The sequence below is a fragment of the Rhinolophus hipposideros genome (genome assembly GCF_964194185.1).
Source record: "Rhinolophus hipposideros genome assembly, chromosome: 25".
Classification (NCBI taxonomy): domain Eukaryota; kingdom Metazoa; phylum Chordata; class Mammalia; order Chiroptera; family Rhinolophidae; genus Rhinolophus; species Rhinolophus hipposideros.
Window position 1 is genome coordinate 20438367 of NC_138071.1, and position 19070 is coordinate 20457436.

Below are 19070 nucleotides of genomic sequence, written 5' to 3' on the forward strand. Positions count from 1 at the left end.
AAGGAAATAAACAGAAAATATCACTTGACACCAATTCATAGCATTTATTGACATTTCCATTTAAAATGCTAGGAAAGCTGTATAAATTGTAAACATGGAAACGAAACACTTGCATAAATTATTTCAAAAACTCTACAGCACATTAGAAAACAGTGCAGCTAATTGAAGGGTAGAAACGTAACCGTCAAATAGAAGGGAGGATTCGATTACTAAATCATACACCCATACCGAAATTTAAGTGCCCGTTTGAGACCAGCAAATCATGATTGTCAAGTTCAAGTTGCAGTACTGAGCCACGAGTGGCCTCAATTTACTCTGCGCATTTTCATACATTAACACTCATAATCTAGGAATGAGAGTGCAGGAAGAGTCAGAAGAACATGGACCTTGACAAAGTAGAAGGTGACAAGGCAGCATCCAGAGTGGCTCTGCTAAGCAACCTTTCCTGTAAGGGTAAGGCTAGCCCACTCTCCATGCTCCCTAGCAGGTGCCTTGGAAGAAAGCAAAGCTGAGTTCTACTCCCCTCTTCTGAAATAGGCTCTCTGGTGCTTATAGCAACTGAGTTAGTTGGTGGAGCTCCCATTCCTCTAGTGCCTCCTTCTTTCCCCATATCTGCAGGAGGAACAGTATTGGGTGTCTGGCTTCAACTTGGCCCTGTACTATTCCTAACTTGCAAGTTAGGGAGTCAAGTTATGAAGGCATGAAGTCTGATGGGCATGAGAAGAGACTCCAAGTTGTCCAGAATGGTTCTGTGGAATCAGGAACCACAAGAGCCAAATCCCTTACATTTTTATCTTGGTCCCTCCTACCAATTCATACTTCCTTTAAATGTGAAGTGGCCCCAGAACAGAAAAACCTGGAGGAAGAAGGAAAAGCAAGACATCTGCATAATTATCTACCCTGTGGGAAACTAATTTGGACTCAGATGAAGACATTCACTCCTTCTCCACTTGCTTGCTGGTTCCTAACTTTGTTTCATGTTTCCAAAGGCATTTAAATATTCTTTCCCTAAATTTCAATGCTGCTGCGTGTTCTCAAGATAAATTCTCAAGTGTACCATTACACACATAAGCATGGAAGTTAGGATCGTACCGTGAAGTTTCAGTTTTCAAGTCTTTTTAATACTAGAGAAAGGAGTCCTAGTTTCAACACTGAAAATCACTTCCAAACATATCAAAAGAAACTTGAAATGTACATACACACTCCTTGTTCACTAAGTAATAAGTGTAAGCCTATTACATTTTATGAGTACTTTACAGCAGTTCCTCACAGAAGCCCCTCTCACCTTACAAGAATATCTTTTAATGTGTTGCATTAAATGTAAAAACGAAGTTCAAGTTACCATCCCATACAAATGTGTTTTGTAGTCAATGGTCTGTTTGCAGGTATAGAAGTGGACTTCCTCACGCTCATGTCTGGGACAAATGTGGGTCCTGGAGGCTGGCTTTGGAGACTTGTTCTGGAGGTAGAAATGAAATGGCTAAAACTCAACTAGAGCTGTAGTGTCGGAGTTAAGACTGGAGCCCCCTTCCCCTCTACACCCTCCCCCCCCACCCCCAGCACCTTAACCAGTTTTCCTTCCAACCAACAAATTCATTCAGGTCTAAGAATCTAACATGAAGGGGACAGAGAAGTTCAGGTAATGATTAACATGTGAATTACGGCAAATGCAAATCAGTGTCCGCGTGATTGGCTTGGTCACCGGAGCACTAAGAAGCTGTGCAAATGCCGTAAACACCCACCCTGGACACAGTTAAACAGGAGGCTCATAAAGCACAGAATCACTTGTTTTGACCCAAAGCCTTCAAGAGAACCTTCTTCAACTGGGCTTTGCATCACCGGCCTGGGGCCCTGAAAAGTCTGGTTGGCAAAAACCCACTACTTAATCTGCTGCTCAAATGTGCCACCCAAATCGAAACATACTCTGAAACAAAATAAAATTTGCAGGACAATGTGTAGGTAGCTGTAAAGAAGTCAAATATTTGTATTTATAACCCACAATGCTCCGCAAAGGATTCAATGGCTGACCACTGAGATCTGCTCTAAGCAGGGGTGCACATGGTGTAATTCTTACCACTATTTTCATACTTTACATTGGGTCCTTCAGCAGTTCTTGCTACTCTCCCCTTCCCTCCAGAATGATCTCTTCCTCCGTAGACCATGTGCACAGGCCTGGTCATTTTCTCGCTGTATTACTGCAAACATATACTCACAGCACCACTGCCTCCTCTTATAAAACTCCCTAACCCGTGTGGTTAGGAACTTTGTTCCCTTATAGCAGCTCAGGGTCACGTTCCCTTCCGATGACAGCTTCACCCATTTTCTACCTCCGTCCCAGGCCCGCTCTTCCCACGCTGTGTCACCATTTGCTTGGCCAGTTCCTCTGCCTTCATTAGTGGCTCCCGGTTGACTTCTCCCCAAGATCCTGTTTCCCAATGTGCAACTTCCGCTTCTTCTTCTGGGTACCTAATGCACTTGTGTACTTTCGGCACATCCTATTGGGGTTTAAACCAAGTTATTTATGTGTATCTATTAGACATGGGTATTTATACCCGTCTGTGCTACCTGACTTAGAGTCTAAGATCTTAGAAGGCAGCATTCACGTTTGAGATCTTTGAGGCCAGAAACAGCAGAAAATCAGGAGCAGAAAGATTTTGGTGAAACGCCACTTGAAAGTTAATGGAGAAGGAAGCGAATGTAAAGCAAATCAGGAGCGAGAAAGAAGAGTCACACCTCCATGTGAATTCATTCACGAAAAGATCACAGCATACCAGATCGTCCATCCAGCATCATCATACAGATAACGTTTTACATTTTCACAGTGCTTTGGGGACGTGTGCACACATGATCACATCTGATTCTCACAACGAGAAATCCTGGGAGGTGGGGTGGGCAGGGGAGCTCTGTTCTTGCTTGGCTGCTGGGGAGAATGAGGCTCAGAGAAGGGTACTTCCCATGTTAGTACCACTAGAACTTTGAAAATAGGAAAAAACAAGAGACAATCAAATTTCACTTTTCCTTTTAAGAGTGCTTCAAAGAAATGGAACTCCAAAGCACACATGTTGGACACGAGGCCTTCCTTTCAAGTCGATTACATTAGCTGAGTGTCTGAAGATCCATTTGGTGTGGTGATCCCCATGACAGCTAGTCTGCCCTGAGTTTGGTGACTAGTAAAAGGGATGGGGCAGGGGGTTAGAGAAAACAAGGGCAAACTGAGCGTGCATGACGACCCACACAAGAGTGCAGTGATGCCACAGACCTGCTCACACCACACACCACTGGTTGTTTACTGTACGTTCTCTTTGGTCTTGACATCGGTTTACAAGTGTATCAAGTCTAAGAAGAACAATACCGGTAGAATCCTTTTATGCTAGTTGGAAAGGCATCGAAATCACTATTGCAGCCCCCCTTTCACACAGAGGCCCGTTTCTGCACTGTACAAAGGCGGTAACCATTTTCGGTACACTCTTAGTGCAAACACTTACCACACTGAGCAGAATGGGAGAAGAGGGGCCTGCATTTACTCCACTTGCTGTCACAGGACTCGAATTCACTGTAAGGTATCCATAATACTGCTTGGATATCTGAAATTCTTAATAACATATTCAGGAAAACTGGTATCTTTTAGTGACATACAAAGAGAATGTTCCACTCTGGGTATTAAACCAAGATCGAGAGGTAAGAAATCAAACCCAGAAGGGGCTCTTCTCTCCCATGCTCTTAGAGCCTGGGAGGACTGCCTGAAAAGGAGTTCCCTTTCCTTAATTTAATATCCTTGAGACTAATTCTCCCGCACCCCTCCCTCCTCTTTCAGGGGTGTACAGATGAAAAATGGCTGCATTTTAACTTCCTGGAACCAATTTTCCCTCTATTGTAAGGCTGTAGACAGGCTCAATGAAAGAAATGCTGCAATATGATTCTGGAGTGATGATTACACTTCAAAAACCTATTTTAGCTGTTTTAGGGTTCTTCAAATATGACACAGATTTTGATTAGTCAGAGCCCCAAATTCTGTTTGTACATCTGTTGTTTAAAGTATTAGTTAATCTAATTTTAAAAACTCATAGTAGAAATATGTTATCTAAGCCTGTTTTTCTTCTGAACGTCACTCAGGTACCAGAAAATAGAACAGCCCTTGTTATTATATCCCGCATTCTGATTTGGGAAGTGGGGCATTTGTTGACTTCGGGAGTAAACGGCAAGGGAGCTGATACCCGCTGTCAGGTCCAAAGCACATAGATGGTTTTAACAGTCACTCAGCAGAGTCAAGCACAATAAAATCAGAAATTAGGAGTGCCCCTCTCCTTGCCCTTGTGTTCTCAAAGGTCTTCTTTACATTTCTTGATTGAGCAGAGAGAGGCTGGCGAGAACTCAGTTTCATTTCCAGGTCTGAACACAGACAATTTGATTACTATTCCCATATTCATGAATCACAATTTGGTGGTCCTAGGAATGTTTAAACATAATTTTTGCTCATGTAAGATTTCTCATTCAAACAAAATTTGTGAATCACTCATCGGCAAAGTGCAAGGATTGGTTAAGACCTCCAAAAAGCCTCCTTCCACAAGACTGGCCTTAATGACGACATGTGCTGAAATGGGATTCTCAATCAATAAACAGCAAATACGATTAAGAGAGTAAATCTAAACTTTGATATGTATTTTGAATAACCAAATAAATACTAAGCTTCCCACCACCTACCCACCCTCACTTGGGGAGTTGTTTTTCGTTTTTTGTTTTCCTTCTAGAGCAAAATGAAACTTTCAACATCTGCTTCCATCGAAAAAGCCAATGTTGCATTTCACAGACATAAAAGATGAAGGGCCCTTGGAGCTGTAGCACCAGAAGTAGAAGAAAAAAATGCAGATGATGGCTTTGTTTGGAATCATCAGGCTCTACAATCTATCATTTGGTTTCTCACTAGTAGTTTTTAAAATTCCCGAACAGTCTTAGTATCCTTGTTGTTAATATTACTATTAAAATAAGTTCCTATGGAGAAAAAGAAGGACATACACTGTTAATAAAATGTCTTCAAATTTCTTTTCTCAGAAAAAGCAGCAGGTTCATCGTACAAACCAGCCTGAATCACATCTTCCCGTGGAAAGGCTGGACTCCAGTTATCCCTGTACCATCTCTACATGTTCATCTTTCGCTTTGAAAAAGGAGACTAATTTAGTAATTTTGTCAGCTTAGGTTTGTGGTTTGCCTTTCGTGAAATGCTGCTGGCTTTTGGCCAAAAGTACATAAATTGAGACTGGACCCAAGTGGTCACAAAATTGCCAACGTATTAAAAGCGTCATGAGCTGTCACGTGACTTATGGCATCTTCTAAAATTGCAACTTGCTCCCTTCCATGGGCAGCCAGCCCAGGAGACGCTCGTCCTCTTACAAACACCCACTCCGTTGACTTCCTTTTAGTCTTGCTTCCACAGGAAGCGGACACTTGGCAAATGTGCAAGGGGAGGCCGATCAGCTGTGGAAGTTCTGCACGGCGGTCTGTTTCTGGGAGAGACGGAGGAGCTCCTCACGAATTGCTTTGATGAGCGAAGCGGAGGAGTGGCCGGGCTGGAGGTCTTCCGTGGAGCTGGTGGTATAAGCCAGGCCGGTGCCCTGAAGCCCCCGGTGTGGGAGGTTCCCGGGAGGAGCCGAGGGCTCCCTGCCTGAAGTCCTTGGCACCTGGAACAGCGGTGAAGAAGAATACTCTTGATGTCCGAGCATGTGTGTCTGAAAAACATGGCAGATGTTGCTGTACTTCCCATGTAAGAACAGGAGGGGAAAATCAAACTCAAACTGGCAGCGAGCATGCTCCCAGGATTTCCCCCACCCATCTCCCACCCAACAACTCAGCCCTCCACAAGGACCCCCTAGGACCGGAACAGAGAGTAGGAACCGTGGCGAAATTGTTCAAGGGAGAGCTGTCCAATAAAGAAATCCTCGAGCTTAACAGGCACCTAATAAATACTTGCTTAAAGATAGACAGAAAGAATGATCCCATTGGCCAAGTCGCTGTGTGGCCCGCTGGGAGAATGGGGAGGGACCGGGAGAGCTGTCTAGATTTTCTGTAATGAATATTGCTTTTATGATTTTTTAAAAGGTTATTTTTTTTTAATCATGACTTCAAGTCTGAAACGTGCCTCAAGAAAAATTATATGCTTTCCAAAAGTTCAATGCCAATACTCTCCCACTCTGGGTTTTTAAAAGGGATCCCCAAAGCAGAAGCAGCTGAATTAAGCGATTACATCTAAATTCTCCATCGTGACCCAAACACAAGATACTCACGGCCTCTCTTCGGCCTGCCTCATCCTCCCCGTACGAAGGCCAGCCTGGTCCCCCATACTGGCTGCCTCTGCTTGGTGCAATTTCCACTGGCTGAGCCCCGATTCTGCTCACAATGCCCACCTGAGTCAGGTGCTGGATCTGGGAGCCTGAAGGAACACAATGGAGTGGCCTGGTTATCAACACTGGCAGGAGAGCAAGGCTGCCCAGTAAGGAAGGCCCTTTGGTTCTGACCCCCACAGTCCCGTAGGGATGGGGATAAGAGTATTGTTCAAACACAGCACCAATTCTACCTCCAGAGAATGACATTTCCTGAGAAAAACAGACTGTGAGCTTCTTGGTTCAGGGGCTCTGACTTCCTTTAAATACACTGATGTGATATTATGTTCCTGGCTAGACATCAAAGGACTGGGAACAAAAGGTATAAATAACAAAGGCCCTCCATTCATTTCTGTAGATGTTACAAATAAAAAGATCTTATTTATTCAACAGAAAGGAGTGAAAGGTCTTGGAGCCATAAAGAAGCTGAAACCTGGCTGCTTATGGCTCGTAGCTTTGGGAATCTCAGGAGCTGAGAATACAACGTGTTTTCTTTTTTTTGTCTTAAAACGCAAGGGTGTGGGGGGGTGGGAGATGAGGGTAAGGGGGAATCAAATATATGGTGATGGAAGGAGAACTGACTCTGGGTGGTGAACACACAATGGGATTTATAGATGATATAATACAGAATTGTACTCCTGAAATTATGTAATTTCATTAACAATTGTCACCCCAATAAATTAAAGAAAAAAAAAAGTTAACCAAATCTAAAAACAAAAAACAAAAAAACGCAGGGTGTATATTTATCTGAATTCAGAATGTTGTGGTATATTTTCATTATACTTCCATTGTTTCCGTAACTTAGCTGTATCACATTAAAAGTGTAAAGCCACCCACCCAACCTCATCAGTGAGGCACACTGATGGCAAAGCCAGAACGTTATCTGAGCTTGTTATCCTACATTTACACATGCTGTAGCCCTCCCTGTGTGGCTAGGAAAAGCCAAGCTTTAACCAACATATTTTTCTCCATCAACTTTTGCATATGGAAATATCCCAACTCTGCAGATTAAGGGAGAAAGAGAGCGATCTTTAAGCACTGTGAAACAAAAGCACTTATTTCCGAAGGTTCCTAGGATCATCAAATATAACTGTGATGCTCAGACTGATCCCATCAAGGTTCAGAGACTTCACAGAAGTAAGGGAGGCGGTCCTCTCCATCTTCTCCTCCTCCAGTTGTCTAATTAATAGCCTCCCTTAATTGAATACATTAAAAAAAAAACTCCATAGTTTTATTAGGATATATAACGTTAACTAAAAACAAAAGGTCAGAAAAAAACCTTCCACGCTCCTCTCAAAGTAACATTCTCTGCAGGTGCACTTGTCAGTTACTAAAGATTCCAAACAATTACTAAAATTATTAGGACTGTTAGTAGTATATGCTCAACAGTGTTTGAGCGAATCTCACAAAGAACACAAATGCAGCACAGGGTTCTCTGTCATTTACAAAGATTCAGACAACTGCATAGGGAAAAAAGATGATCTTTGCATTAAAATCCCAACGGTAGTTGAAATCATAATTCAGACGTGATTTTGCACCTCGTTTTAGTCACTTAATGATACAACCCAGGCTTCCTCCATGATTCAACATGGGGCATCAGGCCCAACAAGCCTGGGTTTGCATTCCAGCCCAGCTACAGACAAACCCCACTACCTTGGGCATCCGGCTACCACTCCTGCTGAGCCCCAATCCTTCATTTCTCAAATAGGATTTAAAAAAAAAAAAAAGACCTCATGATGTTATTTCAAGGATTAAAGGAAATAAAATAGGTCAGGTACTGAAAGCATAAGAGGCAACACAGAAATCTTAAATTCCCCTTTTCTGGCTCTTTCTGAGCGCTTCATATTAAATAGCTGCACAAGTTACTCACTGATGCCCTTTTTACTGGGTATTCAGGGAGCTTACATTTATTTGCTATTAGAAGTAATGCTGATAAACATCTCTATACATGCAGTTTTTCTCCACTATTTTGGATTTCCTTCAGGAAGGAGAGCCTAGATTTCCAGAGGTGGAATTACCAAATCAAAAGCTCACTAAGTCATTGCCAAGATGCTTTCCCTAGGTTTAATGATTTATACCAACACCAGAAATAATGGTAATAATAATAATGACAACTATATTTTTTAATAGTTTATGATGTGCCAGGCACTATTTTAAAGCACTTTACATGTTATCTTCTTTAATCATCAGAACCACCATAGGAGGTAAGTACTGATGTTATCCCATTACCATATATACCATATATATGGTATACCATGTATACCATATATACCATACACATTATCATGAAATTAGTTTCATGACTGAAATGGAGCTGGTGCCTCATCAGAGTTTTAATTGGCATGTCTTTGATCATTTCCAAAACTGGGCATTTTTCATGTTTACTTTCATATAGTACACACACATTTCTTTTGTGATTTCTTTCTTCCTGTCCTTTTGCCCATTTATCTCTTGAGGCTTGCCCATTTATCAATTTATATGAGCCATCCTCTATAACAAAAATACTTTTTGATCATCATCTCTGCTGTAAATCTTGCCTAGGTACTATTTTCCTTTTGTTTTGGGTCATTTTTAGACATATGAATGTTTGATAATTTTACATAATCAGAAAGGGAACTCTTCTTGTATACCTTAATATTTTTTCCACTACAAATTTTTACATAATTTCATCTCATTCTTAGAAATTAGAAAATAACTTCCTCTTCAAATGTTTCATACATATAATTTCTATATCCTTCTAGATTAAGTGAGTATGTCTGAATTTTACTTGGTATATGTGCTATGCAACAATTAGCAGGAGAAACAAGACTCACTGCAAAGCATAGTACCTGTGAAGTATGGGAAATCCTATAGGATATCAGGCTATATTATTTCTGTTCACCGACAGACAATGCAAAATGCAAGAACTGCTTAGGAGACCATAATGGATAATTACCCACCAATTATTGCTAATTTGGAATTGTCCTAGTTTCTTGATGACATTATAAAGGTGTATATTCTCCAGAAAGTTAGAAAATAGCAAAATACATCATTGAACATGTAATAGCTCCTCCTAGTAAAGCTTCAGTCTTCAAAAGGAGGGTGAATAAATGAATGGGGAAAATAAAAGAGTAGCTTTGAGCCCCTGTAATAAAATGCAGTAGGATGGCATGATAATGAACTTCAAGGATTTTTCAGAGTGCAGAGTTGTACAAGAAACGCAAAGAGCTTAGGATCTTAAACTACCTAAATGCTTTAGAACCCTGAACAACATCCCCAAATATAGAATTCATAATATCAACTATTACTGAGAGGATGTTTTATGACATGAAACAGTAATTTGTAATATGGGGTACAAGATTAGATCTCAGGGAAGCTGGTGAGGCAGACTACTCAACTAACTGCCCTATGAGAATTTGGGATGTGGCTTGTTAACCCCCAGCAGTGTTTCTCATTATGGGTCTGCAGGGGATCAATTAGCTGGTCCACTTGTACTTCTGCTGGACCGATTAGGGAAATCAAATGTAAAGTATAGCAGCATTTGAAAATCTGGGGATTTACAAAGGTCTCAGGACAAGTCCCACATAAATACCAAGCAGTTACTGACCTTGATGAGAATTTCTTGTGTTTCAACTATTAACACAAAACTCCTAGGAGACGTTAAGATAAATGTATTTCTTTTTCTTTTCAACTCATTTTTTGAAAATAAATTTATTCTTAATCTAGATGTTATTTATTTTTAATCTAGATATAATCATTGAGAACACTCAATTCAGAAAACATTCTTTTTTTATTTACCCAAATTCTGAGGGCTCCTCATTTTCTCAAATCTTTACATGTATCTCGAAAACTAAGCATGAAAGACTGTTAAAATACATGTATTTATAGCTCTTTTTCTAAAAAAAAAGTGAATACATGAAAAAAGATTTGTGAACACACAATAGGATTTATATATGATGTAATACAGAATTGTACACCTGAAATCTATGTAACTTTACTAACAATTGTCACCCCAATAAACTTTAAAAAAAAGAGAAAAGATCTAATCCCTTAATTTTAATTGTGGTCTAGGAAAAACACCATGTTATCTTTTCACTTTAAGCAAACCAAATTATGCATAATGTTTCTCAAATCAACTAATTACAATTTTTAGAATTTTTTTTAACAAAAAAATTAACAAAATTAATTTTCGCTTTGGCTTCAAAATTTCCAGAAATTGAACTATGGTTAAAAGTTCCAACAACTTTTACAGTTGCTTCTTAAAAGCAGGAAAACTGCCCACTTTGAAACAAATAAATGTTTTTGTGCCATAACAAGTGCTCACAAATAGGTATTTCAGTTTAACCGTGAGAATTTAGAACCATTTTACCTGAAAGAGGTGTGCTGTGAATTCCATGTGAAGGGACTGCTTCTGAGACGCGGATTCAGGAATGAATCAGTGGACGTGAGTGTCCAGATCTTAGACACACTGTCCCGTCCCACTTGCCCTGCATCTCACCAGGATCAGAGGGAAAGCAGCTCTTACCAGGGGAAGAGGTTGCTGGGAACACTGGGATTGCTGATACACCGAGAAGTCTAGAACGTACTCTGTCAGAATTTAGCCAAAAAGCAGGCATCCTCTAGTTCAGAAATGCAAGCTAAATAGTCACGTGTACCTGTGGTGCCCCCGACAGGCCGAGGCCGGGCCACCGATGGCATGTCCTCAGAGTAGATCCCTCGGGCAGCATACGGGCCTTCAGTGGATGCCTGGGGCTGCTGGGGCTCAGAAGGCACCAGCTCTGAAGACTGCAACACACCAGGGCTAAAACCGGGTCTGAAGCAAAGCACAAGAAGCATCAGAACCACACTGTACCCCATCTCTGGCATCTGACTAGGGGCACCCTCAGCCCTACGGGAAAAAATAAGACCCATTTGTCTCCTGGTTTATCATCCATCTCCTCTCCTGGAACACGAGCTCCCTGAAGACAGGGACGTTTTCTGTTGGCTCACTGCTGAAACTCCAGAACGCTGCCTGGAAGACAGCAGATGCTTGACCGATCTCTGTCGGAGACTGAAGAAGAAGAAACCCTTTAGTTTACAGCTCAAAAGAAGACGCAGTCAAGTTCTAGGGCCTGTTCATCTCCAGCGTCTGACTACAGTGGTGATTTGCAACTTTGGCCCACCTGACCATCACCTGGGGAGCTTTAAAAGCCCCGATGCCCACGCTGCACCCCAGATCAATTAAAACAGAATCTTTAGGGGTGGGGCCCAGACATTTGTAGTTCTGAAAGCTCCACTGATAATCCCGAGATTTATCCAAGCTGAAAACCAGTGCTCTAAGTCAGTGTTTCTCCAATTTTTTTGGTCTCAGGATCCCCATATACTTAAAAATTATTGGGGATTCCCAAGAGCTTTTATTTTTGTGTATTATATCTATACATATGTATTATATTTGAAATTAAAACTGAGAAATTTAAAAAATACTTGTTTTTAAAATTTATTTAAAATAACAATAGTACACATATTACATGATAATATTTTCATTAAATTCATTATATTTCCAAAAAAATAGTGAGTTTTACATCTTTTTCAAATTTCCTTGATAGAAGATATCTGGACTTTCATATACTTAGTATTCAATCAGTTGCCATAAATATGTAGTTGGAAAAGGAAGGAATATTGTAATAGCCTTTTCAGATAGTATTCAAATAGTTCCGATATTCTTCTTTCATACCACACCAAAACTCAACAAGGTTTTCTTACGGGTTAGTGGCAACATGGAATCTGAAATATCGATGAACTTTTCATACTCTGTTACATTAAAGCCCACTGGTGTATCTTGCACTTTGAATGGACCCACCTATGATTTTATGACATTGGTCATTTGGAAAATATTAGTTCACTGTGTTCCGTAGACTTTCTAGGTATTGATACATTTCATTTTACAGTATGGAAAATATCACATTCATTAATATCACCATTGAGCTCATCAGAAAAGTCTTTAAGTACTAGGAAGCTGTCAAGTTCACGATAGCAGAGGAAAGTTTCCGAAACTCTAATTTTCATTTGAAGGCTCAGTTTTATTATTGGCAAGATACTGTTACTGCAGTTGTGTTTCTTGAAGCGACAGGCCCACTTCGTTCATTTTCCAGACAGTATCTGTCAACCACCCAAGTCTGAATAATAATATCTGCCAGTTGTTTGTTCAAGTGAAAAATATGGGAGCAGTTAGCTCAGGGCAGTTCTCAACTCAAACAACTGAACATGCGCCATTCCTCGAAAATTTCCGTATTCAGCAAAGTGCTTTATATGTATTTCCTCTTTTGTCACACAGACTACTAAAGAATCGAGGGTTTAGGTTTAATAAATTTAATAATTTTTACTACGTCATCAAGGACGTGCTAATATAAATCTGCCATCTTTTTTTAGAAACTGCGATGGTGGTAAATATGATAACTCAAACAACCTGCTGCCACGGTTTTAATTCACCCGCAGTTTTAACTATCACAACTTTTGCACCTCAGTACAAATGTCAACATAATAAAAAATGTCAGCTAATGTCTTAAAATTGTTATGGAAATAATTTTGAGCTCACAGACCCCCTGAAAGGGTCTCAAGGATGCTCCAGGGGTCTTCAAATCCCCCTTGAGGACCACTATTCTAATTTTTAAAAATTAAAAAGATGACAGTCTAATGATAGTCCTTTGCAAATGGCAGTCTCTACCAGTAATTACTAGATCAAACCAGTTTGGTGAGAATATAAACTGACTTGCCCTTAGTCTACAGTGTTATTTCTGGAGTATATCTCAGAAATTGAAGCTCAGGCTATCTATATTACTCTCTTGAAATAATTGCTGTCGTTTCAGATCGACCTCAGAAAGAGCTGTCTTGATATCTTTGACCTTACAGATCTAAGAGCTTAAATAAGGCAAGATATGCATAATGGAGCTCACCTAACCTCATCATAAGCTGTGCACCAACCATCCATTAACTAGCGCTTGCCATTTACTTTTTTCTACTTTACCCAGTCAGTTATCTCCTGCCTATATTTACAGCCTGTCTATATTTACAGCCCTTTTATCCTAGGTTGTCTGCTCAAGTAATTCAGTATGCTCCAAATACTTCGCAATCCTTTCACTCGGGTGACCAATTTACCATCCAAACTAGAGCATTTTTGAGAGCAGAAGTTACTAATAATTATGCTGGACAACAGGTATAAACCGGAGCAAAACTGGGCAAACCAGATCTGATGATCCTCCTGTCATTAACTTCTTCCTGGGTCACCTGAGCTTCACCCGCTCCCTTTACCTTTGTTGCTTTGAGACCACAATGCAATAGCTGGGTGGGAGAGTAGAGTTGGGGATAAATAAACAAACCCCTCTAAAAATGAAGGGGAACAAAGAAAAGTAATAGAAAAATCTAAGGAGGAAGCAGGTAACATTCCTACTTCTGTGTGACTCTTAGTCATTAAAGAATAGTTGAGTATTTCTAAGATGAATTCTGTTTCTCAGCAATTTCTTCTTTGTAATCAAAATCAACTGTCCACTCATGTGTGGGTCTATTTATGGACTCCGTTCTGTCTCATTGGTTTATTTGTCCAGCTATACAGCAATACCACACTGTCTTAATTATTTGACAGTAATTTATAACATTTAGAAGAGTCTTAACACTTTATTCTTCTTTCTTAGTATGTCTTGGCTATTCCTGGTCCTTTGCATTTCCACACATACAGAGGCTACCAAAAAAGTGTATGCAAGAACAGAAAAAACTATTAAACTTGTAATACTAAACAAATACCGATAACAAAAGATGAATACAAGTCAAGTTTGACCTCTGCAATTACAAGAGGTGCTCAAAGTGGTTACCATTAGCGTCCAGATACTTCTGATTACTGCAAACTACTGCTTGAGCAACGTCGACCAAAGTGTTCCTTTGCATACATTTTTTTGGCACCCCTGGTATTTTCAGATCAGCTTGTCTGTTTCCACATATTAGGAAAACCCAATACACTACTGGTATTTTTAATGAGATTGCAATGCATCTGTTGATCACTTGGGGAATACTGACACTTTTAAAATACTGAGCTGTCCAATCCATGAACGGCTTTCTTTAGAGGGCTTGAATATCTTTGGTTAGATTTATTCAGAGGTATTTTATACTTTTAATGCTATTTTACGTAATATCTTTAAATTTCTTTATTTTCTGTCTGTTGCTCATAAACATAAATAAAATAGATTTTTGTAAACTGATCTTATATCCAGCTACCTGGTAATTTGGCTATCTTGCTATTTAACCATCTTGCTAAATTCCTTGAATTCTAACAATTTATGTGTTGACAGCTTAGGATTTTCTAATACAAAGTCATATCATCTGCGAATAATAACAGCATTATTTCTTTCTCTTAATTCCTTAATCTTCGTTTCTTTTATGTGCTTTATTACACTGGCTAGAATCCCCAGGACGCTGTTACTAGAAGTAATATAAGTAGGCATCTTTGTCTTGCTCCTGTTCTTAGAGGGAAAACTTTTAACATTTCACCTTAAAGTAATATTTGCTGAGGTAACTTTTATCAGGTTAGAGAAGTTTGTGTCTATTCTTTGTTTGCCAAGATTTTTACCAAGAGCGGGTATTGAATAGTATCAAATGCTGCATCTATTGAAATGAAAAGATTTTCCTCCTTTATTCTCCTCAAAGTAGTGAATTACTTTGATTTTCTTAAATACGAAATGACCCTTGCATTATTGGAATAAATCCAATTTGGTTGTGATGTGATATCCATTTGTCTATATTGCTAGATATATCTGCTAATATTTACTTTCACATTTTTTTGCATCTATATTTATGAGTGAAACTGAACCCTAACGTTTCCTTTCTTGAAACGTCCTTGGTCTTCTTACCTTGTCCTTGGTATTAAGGTTACGCTGGTTTCATAAAATGAGTTGGGAGTGTTCTCTCTTTTTCTATTCTTTAGAAGAGTTCATATTACATTGGCATCTTTTCTTCCTTGAGTATTTGGTAGCACTCACTGTTGAAGCCACTTAGGCTTCGAGTTTTCTTTGTGGGAAGAATTTTAATTATGATTTCAATTTCTTTAATAGTTAGAAGATTATTCAGGTTTTCTCTTTCTAGGAATTTTTCCATTTCAAATTCATTAACATAAATGTGTTCATGAAATCTTGTTAATGTCTGAAAATCTTTTTTAAATCTGTCTTTTAAAATCTTTTTAACTTCTGTAAGATCTAGATTAATAATATGTCCTCATATTGATAATGTTACAGATTACTTGATCAAGCTCTCCAAGTCTCCAGGGGTTTATCAATTTTATTAGCTTTTTCAAAGAATTTTGAGCTTCGTTGATCCTCTCTATTATGGTACTGATTTTCTATTTCATTAATTTCTATTCTTATTTTTATTATTTTCTTCCCTCGTTCCATTGCCTTTAGGATTAATTAGATCTTTTTTAATATTTTGAGATGGATACTTAGATCATTAATTTTCAGCCATTATTCTTTTCAAATACATGATTAATATGCAAACATATATGGCTGGTCTAGTTGTTGATTTCTAACTTAATTTTACTATAATTGGCAAATATACTCTAAGCGATTTCAATTCTTTGAAATTTGTTAAATTTCTTATGGCCCAGTATATAGTAACTTTTTTTTAAATCTTGTATTTTAAAAGTGTGTGTATTTTGTGGTAATCAAGTCCAGTGTTCTATATATGTCAAGTAGGTCAAGTTGATAAATCATATTGTTCAAATTTGCTATATCCTTTCTGTATCTACATATTTTTTTGTCTCTTGTAAGTCAAATGTAGTTTTTGAAATCCCATTTGACAACCGTTTGGTCTTTTAATTGGAATGTTTAGCCATTTATATTTAATGTAATTATTCATATATATGAATTTAGATCTCTACCATCTTATATTTGCTTTCTATATGTCCTGCCAATTGTTATGTTCCTTTTTCTCCCATATTTCTTACTTTCTTTTGGATTGTTTTTAAATTATTTTATTTCTCCCCACTATCTTGATATTATTTTTTGGCATTCTTTAGGATCTTATCCTAAAAATTACACCAGACTGTTTGATTTATTACAATCTAACATAAATTAGTAGTTTACATCTTCCCATACAATGGATCTTAACTCCACATTAAGCACAATTACTTTAAAATCTCTGTTCAATAACTCTAATACCGGGATCTCTTCTAATTCCATTTCTATAGTCTGTTTTTATTTTTTTTAAGTCATATTTTCTTTTTTTTTCCCTATGTCTGGTAGTGTGTGTCTGTTTCTGTGTGTCTGTTTCTGTGTTTCATATGTACAAAAACCATAATGATACTGGAAGGTCTAGTGTAATATTATCTTCCTTTAAAGGAGAATTATTTTTGTTTCTGCCAGGCAGCTGGAGAGACTAACAACACCTGATCACTCAATCCAATCAGGAATTGAGATAATTCCAAGTTGAGTTTTAGTTCCTGTAGGGACCCACTTACTTATTTACCCTTACTCCTAGGATGTAACTTAAAAATCTGAACCCAAAACCTTTGGGTGTATAAAAGGGCCTATCATCCTTGTTCTCTAGCCCCATAAGTCTGTCAAAAGTTTTGCCCAGTTTTTCAACTATCTCCTCTGAAATCATCAGGTGCCCCAGGAAAAAGTGGCCCAAAGGCGGGGCTCACCTCTCCAAATTTCCTAGATCTTGGCCCCATACTGCTTTATTTTTATTTTAAAATCTTGTCTAACTTTTCCAGTTGGCCTCAGCAAATTATCTAGTCTGTCATTACTGAAAGCAGAACTCAAATTTCAACTTTTTTTTTCTGCTTTTCTGGTTAGATCAAGAGAACACACAACTCAAAGTTTTGCATCTGCTCATACCAGCTAAAGAAATAAGTTTATGAAATTCAGAAACAAAACAAAACAAAACAGCCTACGTTAGGAAGTTCTAATACATTTTCTCCTGAAAACTTTACCTTGGCAATGGGCCTGATGGGGGAGTCATTCCATAGTCTTCGTATCTCTGGAAGAAATTCAAAAGAAGATAAAGATTAATATTCAATACTTATTAGAAAGTGACAACAGCAAACTTGTAAATTTAGGTTTACGGGATCAACTTTCAAGAGAATTATTTTTTCATAAAATGTTAGCATGGTATTGGGGCATTCTGCCATCAGTAATGCCAGAAGTTTCAGTTTGGGGAACTGGGCTACCAAACTTTAAAAAACACACAACTAATTTCCAGACCTCTCTTTCTTTTGCAAAAATATGAATAATCAGATTTCTGTGCCTGCTCTTCCCTACCGGCTTATTTGCTATAAACCTGTATCTTTTGCTAAAAAGACAGGCCAAAGTGGCCACGTTAATTACAAGCGATTCTTTCGATACTTCCCAGTAGCTATTCAAATACACTCAAGAAACTAAACAACTCAAGTGCAGTACCATGTTGTAAAAAGAAAAAGATATAAAGAACCAGAAATTAGAGCAACTCTTGAAGATGAAGTAAGAACCTTCAGTTTCTGGCAGTTGTCTGGCTCCCAGGAGGCCCAGCCATACTCCCTGTCCTTAAGTTCCATAGGTGTCCCCATATTTTTCAATCAGCTCTTTTTTTAATTGTAATTTTTTTATATTGAATTTACTGGGGTGACGGTGGTTAGTAAAATTACATACGTTTCAAGTGTACAATTCTGTAATATGTGTACATCGTCTATATATCACACTGTGTACTCACCACCCAGTTCAATCAACTCTTTACTTGAGCTAATCCGAGCTAACCAAGTGCGCTTTGATTAAAACAATATGGCATCAGATTTAAAGAAACAGACCTATGCTGCATTCCTCATGAAATCAACATATCCTAACCCTAACGTACGTGGGACTCCTATTTCAATATTTCAACAACTGTGAATCATTATTTTGGAATCAGCTATTTTAGCAGAACAGTAACTCTGGATAGAGTCCATCCAGCTCCAGTTTGAACCAACTGGCTGTTCACAGGCAGAAGAAAAAACCAACAACTCCAGGTTACTAAGTCAGCCTGGCTTCCGGATCTGCTCTATTAGATCTTTATTTTTCTTTAACCTGCCATTTACTGAGTTAGTATTTCTGGTACGCACTGTGTAAGCACTAACTCAGGCCCAAAATAACATTAAAAAAAGTGCTCACCACTCGTTTTGATTACTTAACTCGTAAAGTTAAGTAATTGCCTCCTGATTTGTCTTTCTGACTCCAAAGACGATGGTTTTAACCACTGTACTACATTGCCCATGGTTCCCCAAAACAGATGATTCCGACCCCCCCCCCCCCATAATTTCATTTCTATTGTGTTGAAGACGTAGATGCTCTGGAGTCAGACAGACTGGCCAAGCCACTCAACTTCCCAGGGCCTATTTCCTTATACCACGAAGGACAGAATGATCTCTACACCTCGTAGAGTTCTGAAGGGGTTATTAAATATGAAACTGCTCAAATTACTCCACCTTCTGACCCTCTCTGTTTCCATCCCCTTGGCAGAGTGAGAGAGTTCCCTGACGTTGTTGAGTTCCCCAACTGAGGTACAATAGGCCAGAGGGGAGTGTGGAAGAAGGGAGAAATATAAGGAAAAGAAGCTTCGATTCTTTCTCCAAAGAATTAAAGGGAAATTGAGACTTGGAAATTATTCACAGTGGCCTTTTTGCTCTCAGGACAGTTTGGGTGTTTAAAACATATTCACACGCAAAATAAAACAGAAAAGATCAAG

The 19070-nt window shown here is 38.8% G+C and overlaps 1 protein-coding gene across 2 annotated transcripts in view; it reads right to left on the bottom strand.

Annotated features, from left to right (window-relative positions):
* Window positions 1-4632: 4632 nt before the first annotated feature.
* Window positions 4633-19070, bottom strand: part of KIAA1549 — a 102154-nt gene continuing 87716 nt past the window's right edge. The window contains exons 17-20 of one of the 2 annotated variants that reach the window (XM_081038612.1): window positions 17308-17354; window positions 11009-11166; window positions 6279-6424; window positions 4633-5723 (exon numbers count right to left, since the gene is read on the bottom strand). In XM_081038612.1, coding sequence (XP_080894738.1) covers window positions 5469-5723; window positions 6279-6424; window positions 11009-11166; window positions 17308-17354 — 606 coding nt within the window. In that variant the 3' untranslated portion in view covers window positions 4633-5468. The remainder of the gene's footprint in view (window positions 5724-6278; window positions 6425-11008; window positions 11167-17307; window positions 17355-19070) is intronic. The other variant, XM_081038613.1, reaches the window with a different exon arrangement.